Source organism: Mytilus edulis, unplaced genomic scaffold (assembly GCF_963676685.1).
Source record: "Mytilus edulis unplaced genomic scaffold, xbMytEdul2.2 SCAFFOLD_895, whole genome shotgun sequence".
Taxonomy (NCBI): domain Eukaryota; kingdom Metazoa; phylum Mollusca; class Bivalvia; order Mytilida; family Mytilidae; genus Mytilus; species Mytilus edulis.
In genome coordinates this window covers 19,752-29,132 of record NW_027267270.1, presented here as the reverse complement: position 1 = coordinate 29,132, position 9,381 = coordinate 19,752, and the positions used below count along the sequence as shown (strand labels likewise).

Here is a 9,381-nt window from a genome sequence, read left to right as displayed (position 1 = left end):
AAGACGGACGACAAAGGAGCGCGGCCAAAAGAACTGACAACGCAGAAGACACACACTACAAAGAAAGAAGCAGGAACCGAAGCAATGCCGATGCCAGATGTATCACCGATACTGAGGGAAGAATTACGCCAAAACAAGCCAGTCCGCAACACTAATTCCGCTGACAAACCTAGCCACGGGAAGACACGGCGCGAAATTAAGCTTGCCAATTATGATGGAACGAGTGAATGGAGCGATTTTAAGTCACATTTTGATGCCTGTGCGGTGATCAACAACTGGGATGACCAAGAGAAGGGTCTGTACCTTGCAACAGCTTTAAGAGGACAAGCACAAGGAGTGTTTAGTGATCTACCTACTGAGAAAAGAATGGAAGACGCCCACCAGTTTGTACAGAATCATGTTAACAAAGAAATGCTTCGGCAGAAGCAATATCATGACAAACATTTAAGTTGGAATAAATTTAATAAAAATGATAAAGTGTTTGTTTTCTTTCCTGTTCGTAAGCTTGGCCAATCCCCTAAGTTTACAAGTTATTGGCGGGGTCCCTTTAAAGTGTTAAAACAATACTCAGAGGTAACATACCTAGTTAATTGTGGCAGAAAGGGTCGACCACAGGTAATACATGTTGATCGCATGAGACAATGCAAGGATCAACGTTTGTTAGGTGAACCATTACTAGGTGAGCGTTTACAAGGGCTCGAGCCGTCAAATCAGGTATCCGAAATGAACGATCGAGCCAAGTTGTTGACGAAAGCGCCCCAATTGAATTTGATTTTGAGAATATATATGAGACCATTGAACAAGACGAACACATTAATTTACCAAGATTAAGACGGGAAAGGAAGCCTCCCACTTGGTTAAATGATTATGTTCAAGATTAAAGTAAAAGAAAATATAAATAAAAATGAAAAAAAAAAAAAAGAAAAAAAAATATGAATGAATGAAACGTGTATAGAAAGTATAACTGTACATAACATTTAATTTTGTATATACATGTATATATTTACAATGAGTTCTCTTATATTACAGATGGCTAACACAAAGAAGACACCACGGGAAAGATGGAGGTGCCCTGTTTGCCAAGTACGGTTCCAAACAGAAAAGGAGTTGGAGGATCATGTTATAGCATGTGCAAAGAGAAGGTCTTCAGAAGAAGAGTACTTATGTGATCTGTGTCCTTACGCAACAAGCAGGAAAAGTGACTTCACAAGGCACCAGAGAAGGAGACATGCAGCATCCTTGTCAGCCATAGATGATACCGATAGTGAATGGGAGAAACAAAATCCAGGCACACTATCGGATGTCCTTGGAGAGCCTACAAACAAGAACGGCACAACAGGTAAATCAGGATGTCAGACTGGTCACAGGCTTATCAAAGGCAGAGTAGTTAGGAAAAGCACGTCTCCTCTACCAGTGGCTACTTCTTCAAAGAAGAGATTACTAGAAACCCTTAAGAGTTCATTAGGACCACAGCCAATAGCCAAGAGATTTACATTGCCGAGGTTGCCAACCACAACCGCAACTGTAGTGGTACCTCCTGTGACAAACTCGTTTCTGATACCGAGAATGATGGATACTGATTCCGATGACAGTTCTGTATCAAACCCATCACCACCATTGTTCTCGTCATCACCTATGGACTTAAGAACTGTTACGACAACTACGACTGGAACCATCCCAAGCCTTGTGCCAGCACAGGTTGTCAGGCCAGTAGTTACCCTGGATTGATGCTGGTTGAAAGAAGAGTGGTTAGAAGATATAAGGAAAACGGAAAAGATGTGGAGGAAACTGAAATCTGGAAAAGATGAAGTGACATTTGATATAATAAGCATATAAATACCATAGCCAGGAAGGCTTGACTGAATTATTCAGTGATCAGTCCGACGGGATACGTTTTCAGATTGCTCTATCGTGTGATTTATTTGCAAGTGAGTGTTCGCGAAGAACAGACAATACAGATATTTAGTTACTTGTTAAAGGAAAAAGATTTCCAAGAAATTATGAAAACTTTTGTGTTTTATTGTTTATATATAATGCCTTGTTTCTTTGAATATATAACAATGATGTCCGTCGGATGGGGACGTTAAATCCGAGGTCCCGTGTTCAGGGAGTACCACGCTTTGTGCACGTAAAAGATCCCTCTCAACAAGCTCTTTGAGTGGTCCATATGTGGCCGGTTGTTAGGCAAAATTATTTCATACCATGTTTTGGCTTTGTGATGTTTTCGGTGGTTTTCAAATTTGCTATTTGGCTTGTTGGTTTTCATGGTCAAAATTACTTGTTCAAAAATCTGTCAGCATGCATATTTGCAATACAGATGGAAAATGATTTAAGGGTTCTTAGGATAAAGTTAACTTCTAAAGTTGATGCCCATGTTAAGTAATAGTAAACAGTTGAGTGGGAATCTTGTCATGTCGGGTAGATTATACATCTACGAGTTGTTCTAGTGGTTAGTTACTGAATAAGTAACAGTTGTTTTGGTGATTAGTTACTGAAGAAGTAACAGTTGTTTAATGATATTTAGAATTGTGGTTTTTGAATGACATGGCTCGAGGCAATACCCGGATAGAGTTTGGGACTGAAAAATGTCCACTTGATGTAGATGTACTCAATTGATTTTGGTAAATGCCGGGACGCATTTCTTGGAGGCGTGGGTAATGTGATGAATTTGCAAACTTACCTGGTTCTTGCTTATTTTATAATCCGATTGTAAAGTCCAACAGAAAGAAATATCATTCATTCCCTTCATTTATTTACACATTGTTTTACTTTCACTTTCGATTTGTTTACATTTTACTGGGTGAGTAGTAATTGTTTTGGGGTCAGGAATTGACCTATAAATCCGGAATTCCCACGATCATGATCAGTTGTTACAAAGTATATAACCGTCACAATAGTGCTTTGTTATATCATATATGCTTAGGTGTTGTAAAACGTTTTAGTGATAAAGTCGTTTTTGGAATAGTCTATTGTATGGACGAGTCTACAATTTACTATATATACCAAGGTTTTCACAGTTCACGTTGTTCTGGGTTTAGAATTCAAGCCGAGCAGTTGGATACAAGAGAAGAAGAAAGGTGAGATTAATCTATAGTTCTGAATAAGAATTATAAGCAGTGGTCCTGAATAAGGAGCCAATTGATTAATTCAGTAATTGCTGCTGAAGAAGCAGTGGCTTCAGAAAGAAGCATTGGCGGTATACAAAATAAAGTATTTTCAGTGGTCCTGAGTAAGGAGCCAAGTGATTAAATAAGTATAGCTGCTGAAGAAGCAGTGGCTGCAGAGAGAAGCATTGAATAAGAGCAAAGAAGTGACCAAACAGTCCAACACACGCACTGGCCCAAATAAAGTAGATATAAAGCAGTGGCTACAAGTAAAGCACTGGCTCAGTATATTAATAATACGTTGCTTTTAGAAAGCATTGCTAAGCAAAAGTATATCAAGATATTTACTATCATCCTTGGCATTTATCGTCTATTACCCAAAGACTTCTTAATTTGGAAGCCCAGCATTAATATAAAGAAAATCCGAATACTCAGTTGATAAAATAACGCTACCAATTCTTGAGCCTTGACTGTATCCAGAGAAACGACTCTGGTACGAAACCCAGAGTAACGCAGTTGCGTACCCCCGGTACGTGACAATATTATCAGTGGATATATCTACCTTGTAAGCAGGTTTTGATCAAACATAATAAAACATTTTTCTGACATGCAGTATACAGGTCGTCACTCCTGTACACCCAACGGAAACAAGACCACAAGACAGATGACGAGTCCATCTTGCATTCTTGTTTCTCACCAAAATTGTATTATAAAATGATTTTGTTACACCACCGATAATCTATGTATTCATACGGAAGCCCATACGTGTAAATTCAACAACTTATCTAGCATTGTGCGTGAAATGATACAAAATAATAACGACAACTAAACAATAATTGTGGTTATTTGGTATACTATAGTCAGTGATCTTTGTTCAAAGTTACAACCTTCACTTGTGTAAAACACTGGGTTCTATGATACAACAAGGATACACTGACTTTAGCTCGATCTATTGCTTATTTTCCAAATGTCAGTGACAAATATCTCAGAAAAAAAAGTGAATATTCATAGTAGAATAATGAAGTTTTCTTACTGTTATTCGCAAATATTTCAGACATATTTAGAACAACGTTGATGTTAACTAAAATTAGAAGTTTTCTTAATACGATAGATTCCAAATGTGAAAATGAAAACCAAAAATAGAACCTATTTCAAACGAGAGTTCCTATAAAGCACTTTGAAAATTATAGTAAAAGTTCCCAATATCACTTTTCTTCCGGTTATACGAACACCAGACAACGCTTAACAATGGAGTTCAAAAATACTGACATGCAGTACAATCGCATCTTACATGATATGGAAGACGAAATTCAGAGACTTAACAGGCTTAAGGAAGAGAACGTAAATAGGAGACACGATAGTCAACTTCTAGATATAAAACATTCAACCCGACATGTTGCAATTTGCTCGCGTGGCAATCATCGGCGAGGAGGAGGATACCTACGACGATAACAAAATTTATTCGGCAAACTCGGAGACCGAGTTTAGGTGGAGTAGTGGCGAATATAACCAGGAAGATTTGGACAATTGGGACTTAGAAATAAATCAAGTTCAGACAATATATTTTAAGTGCTAAAGTGACAATTTGTTAATCCGTCTATCTAACCTTTTATATTTCTTTTTGTTTAATTAATTCTATTGTTAAATATATGTTTGTCGTGATGGAAATCACTCTGACCATGACAAGTTAATCCGTTGGACACTAATCCTTTTCTATAGTAACTGTTTTTTATTTATGCTTGTGTATGTTATTTTGTAGTCAGTTTAGGTCTTAGGTCTGGTACTGTCCGGACCTTGCTAATAAAGTTTAAAGTATTGGTATTCCGTCTTTGCATCACTATAACACGGAAAACTCCCGGTTATATTCGTTGAATTTAGATTTTCCTCTTTCAGTGATCTATTACTTTTTCCAAATGTTCAGTTCTACTTCTATGTTCGACTAACTCATGTTCGATCTTTTGAATTATCCTGCCATGTTCTAAACGTTCCAAATTTACTTTGTCCAAATTGTTCTTTAAAATAACATTTTCTTTCACTACGTTATCCGATTTAGAATTTTCAGCCTTAAGCACAGCGATTTCTTTTATGAAGTTTCGGTTAGATATTTTCAACTTGTTTATGTGTTGTTTAACAGATTCGTCCTGTATGGAGCTCGTAAATGAAGAGATTTCCATGTCCTGAAGTCCTTGAAACGGAAATTGAGACATTTGTTTCTTCTCAATAAACGTTCTCATTCGATCGCTGTCTCTTTGGATTTTGGATTTCGACTTTTTCTTCGGCTTTCGGATTTCACATGACTTAACGTGAAAATTGCACATACGGGCAAAATGTCCATGATGTCTGCACTTGTAACAATAAGCGTTAACTGCATAACACCGATGGTAGGCGAAAACATTCAATGTCTTACCGCAATATTTGCACAGAAAGTCCAAACAGGTATCTTCTTTTGTTATCGGAAACGGATGTCCATTTCTGCAAGGCTGGTAATTCCAGGTTCCTTCCATATTGTTGCTTCTGAAGGTATCCATTTACTAGTTTGGGGGGAACTAGCTCAAGATCGTGCCGCGGGTACCTCAACCAATATATAACCGGGAGTTTTCCGTGTTATAGTGATGCAAAGACGGAATACCAATACTTTAAACTTTATTAGCAAGGTCCGGACAGTACCAGACCTAAGACCTAAACTGACTACAAAATAACATACACAAGCATAAATAAAAAACAGTTACTATAGAAAAGGATTAGTGTCCAACGGATTAACTTGTCATGGTCAGAGTGATTTCCATCACGACAAACATATATTTAACAATAGAATTAATTAAACAAAAAGAAATATAAAAGGTTAGATAGACGGATTAACAAATTGTCACTTTAGCACTTAAAATATATTGTCTGAACTTGATTTATTTCTAAGTCCCAATTGTCCAAATCTTCCTGGTTATATATGCGACAAAATGTACGTTATCAGCTGCTATTGTCATAATAATGACTAACGATCATAGAGGGGAGGATAACGTCCTATTGGTAAGTGCACAAATGGTTATAAATAAGGTATTGGACAGTTCATATTAATGACCAGTTTGTTAAAATTGAAGGTTTTATTTCATTTTTTTCCCTACACTTTTAGGGACAATAGTACCTTTCGAGGATCTGGTATTTTTGGGGAATTCAGACTTTATAGTTTCTTTTATTAACAGATTTACGATTTTTAAGGGAGAGGTTGGAAAAATAAAGCATAAAGAAGTGAAATCATATCTGTTTAATAAAAAAAAAACCAATGAAACCGTCAATAAAGGGAGCTACTATTTGATTTTTATTTTGGGGGAGGGGCTAGGATGAATAATTTTGTCCTGCATTTTTTGTTGAACTCTCTATCCTGTGTTTTTATTTTTACTCTATTCGGTCCTCCTTTTTTTCATCCTGATTTTTTTTTACATAAATTGTCATCCTGCCTTTTTATTTGGCCAAGATGTTCATCCGGCCTTTTTTTACTCAAATCCCCTGTCCTGCCTTTTTTCAAACATCTCCCCTTATGATAGATCCCTTATTGATACGTTTGGCTCAACACAACTTCTTCGACCAACTTCAATAATACATGTCATATACCGTATGAATGTAATAATGTGTAGCTTGAAAAATCTAATATGAACGTGTATACCATCTATTTCAACTTTTCCTTCTTTACATAGATAGTCAACCCATGGTAAATATAAGCAACAGTAGTTCGGTGGCATATCCAGAAATTTTCAAAAAGGGATTGGGGACTGGCTGCCTAAGAGTAGGCCCGCTACAGTCATGGTTCATTGATTCCCTATACAATCAACCAAATTTCCCCCACAAAAAGGTGATGCGAGCACCTTGCCCCTCCCTCGAAGTCCACCTCTGTAGTCTTCCAATTTTTAATAGTCATAGTTTGATTAAGAAAAACCGAGACCAGGCAACAATTTAAAACCGATAGAAAGTCATCAAAATAATGTAACTTCATGCCCTCCTTTACTTTATTCAGTGAAAGTTTTGGTCTGTATTCTTCAACTGTATTATGAGAATGATACATTTATATCAACTTCATATCCACGTAAATCCATTTTGAATGTTAACTTAATAACTCATAATGTTGGGGACATTTGCATATAAGTCTGCTAATCCCCCTTATGTCATTTCTTTTTAGAATAGTGGTTTTCATTTATTCTTTGTTTGATTTTAAAATAATATGTTTTTTATCGTGACTGCTAAATAGGGTATTCATTTAGTGGGAAAAAAAACATTCGTAAATTTTGAGGTACGATCATCTTTTTATAAAAACAAGTCAAAGTTACGATCATCTGTAGACGAAGTTACGATCATCATCGTGATTTTTTTAATCTCGATTTTCGTTCTTCTGTTTGTTTTTCTGTAACTTATGAAAAACACATTCAACGGCAATGCTTATAAAGATGATTCTTGATATAAAACAAATCTGAAAATAAGCTGTTAAAGTGGAGAAATCAGCCTTCTAAAATATCCCTATATTTGTTTCCGCCATATTGAGATGATCGTAACTGCAGTTACGATCATCACGTTGACGCCAGTGATGACTATATAGGTCTTGTAGAAGAGAAACAGGCGCTTCTTTTGCACTAGGTTTTGAAGGGCGATATGTTCAAAAATCTGAAACTAGAGCTCAAAATTCGAAAAAAATGTCCAAAAAATGGGGGTAGGGTTGGCCTATTCCAGGAGTTCTAGAGAAAAATAATGAGGGGTGTCACGGAGAATGACTATATAGGTCTTGTAGAGGAGAAACAGGCGCTCCTTTTGCGCTAGGTATTAAAGGGCGCTTTGTTCAAAAATCTGAAACTAGAGCTCAAAATTCGAAAAAAATGTCAAAAAAATAAGGGGGTCGGCCTATTCCAGGGCTTCTAGAGAAAAATAATGAGGGGTGTCACGGGGAATGACTATATAGGTCTTGTAGAGGAGAAACAGCCGCTTCTTTTGCGCTAGGTATCGAAGGGCGCTATGTTCAAAAATCTGAAACTAGAGCTCAAAATACGAAAAAAATGTCAAAAAATTAGGAGGGTCGGCCTAGTCTAAGACTTCTAGAGAAAAATAATGAGGGTGTCAGGGTGTATGACTATATAGGTCTTGTAGAGGAGAAACCGGCGCTTCTATTGCACTAGGTATCGAAGAGCGCTATGTTCAAAAATCTGAAACTAGAGCTCAAAATTCGAAAAAAATGTCAAAAAAATGGGGGTCGGGTCGTCCTATTCCAGGAGTTGTAGAGAAAAATAATAAGGAGTTTCACGGGGTATGACTATTAAGGTCTTGTAGAGAAGAAACAGGCGTTTCTTTTGCACTAGGTATCGAAGGGCGCTATGCTCAAAAATCTGAAACTAGAGCTCAAAATTCGAAAAAAATGTCCACAAAATGGGGGTAGGGTCGGCCTATTCCAGGAGTTCTAGAGAAAAATAATGAGGGGTGTCACGGGGTATGACTATATAGGTCTTGTAGAAGAGAAACAGGCGCTTCTTTTGCACTAGGTTTCGAAGGGCGCTATGTTCAAAAATCTGAAACTAGAGCTCAAAATTCGAAAAAAATGTCAAAATATTAGGGAGGTCAGCCTATTCCAGGGCTTCTAAAGAAAAATAATGAGGGGTGTCAAGGGGTATGACTATATAGGTCTTGTAGAGGAGAAACAGGCGCTTCTTTTGCGCTAGGTATCGAAGGGCGCTATGTTCAAAAATCTGAAACTAGAGCTCAAAATTCGAAAAAAATGTCAAAAAATTAGGAGGGTCGGCCTATTCTAGGACTTCTAGAGAAAAATAATGAGGGGTGTCACGGGGTATGACTATATAGGTCTTGTAGAGGAGAAACAGGCGCTTCTATTGCACTAGGTATCGAAGGGCGCTATGTTCAAAAATCTGAAACTAGAGCTCAAAATTCGAAAAAAATGTCCAAAAAATGGGGGGAAGGTCAGCCTATTCCAGGAGTTCTAGAGAAAAATAATAAGGGGTGTCACGGGGTATGACTATATAGGTCTTCTAGAGGAGAAACAGGCGCTTCTTTTTCACTAGGTATCGAAGGGCGCTATGTTCAAAAATCTGAAACTAGAGCTCAAAATTCGAAAAAAATGTCAAAAAATTAGGAGGGTCGGCCTATTCTAGGACTTCTAGAGAAAAATAATGAGGGGTGTCACGGGGTATGACTATATAGGTCTTATAGAGGAGAAACAGGCGCTTCTATTGCACTAGGTATCGAAGGGTGCTATGTTCAAAAATCTGAAACTAGAGCTCAAAATTCGAAA

General features: G+C 37.3%; 1 protein-coding gene across 1 annotated transcript; it reads left to right on the top strand.

The window, feature by feature from the left end:
- Nucleotides 1-386: 386 nt before the first annotated feature.
- Nucleotides 387-3,413, top strand: LOC139505090 (uncharacterized). The gene has a single exon (XM_071294906.1). It carries the CDS (start codon nucleotides 994-996, stop codon nucleotides 1,726-1,728), a length of 735 nt encoding a protein of 244 aa, XP_071151007.1. The 5' UTR covers nucleotides 387-993; the 3' UTR covers nucleotides 1,729-3,413.
- Nucleotides 3,414-9,381: the final 5,968 nt, after the last annotated feature.

What these genes read in the sequence shown, in the direction of transcription:
- LOC139505090 (XM_071294906.1), top strand. Translation starts at nt 994, where the DNA reads ATGTATATATTTACAATGAGTTCTCTTATATTACAGATGGCTAACACA.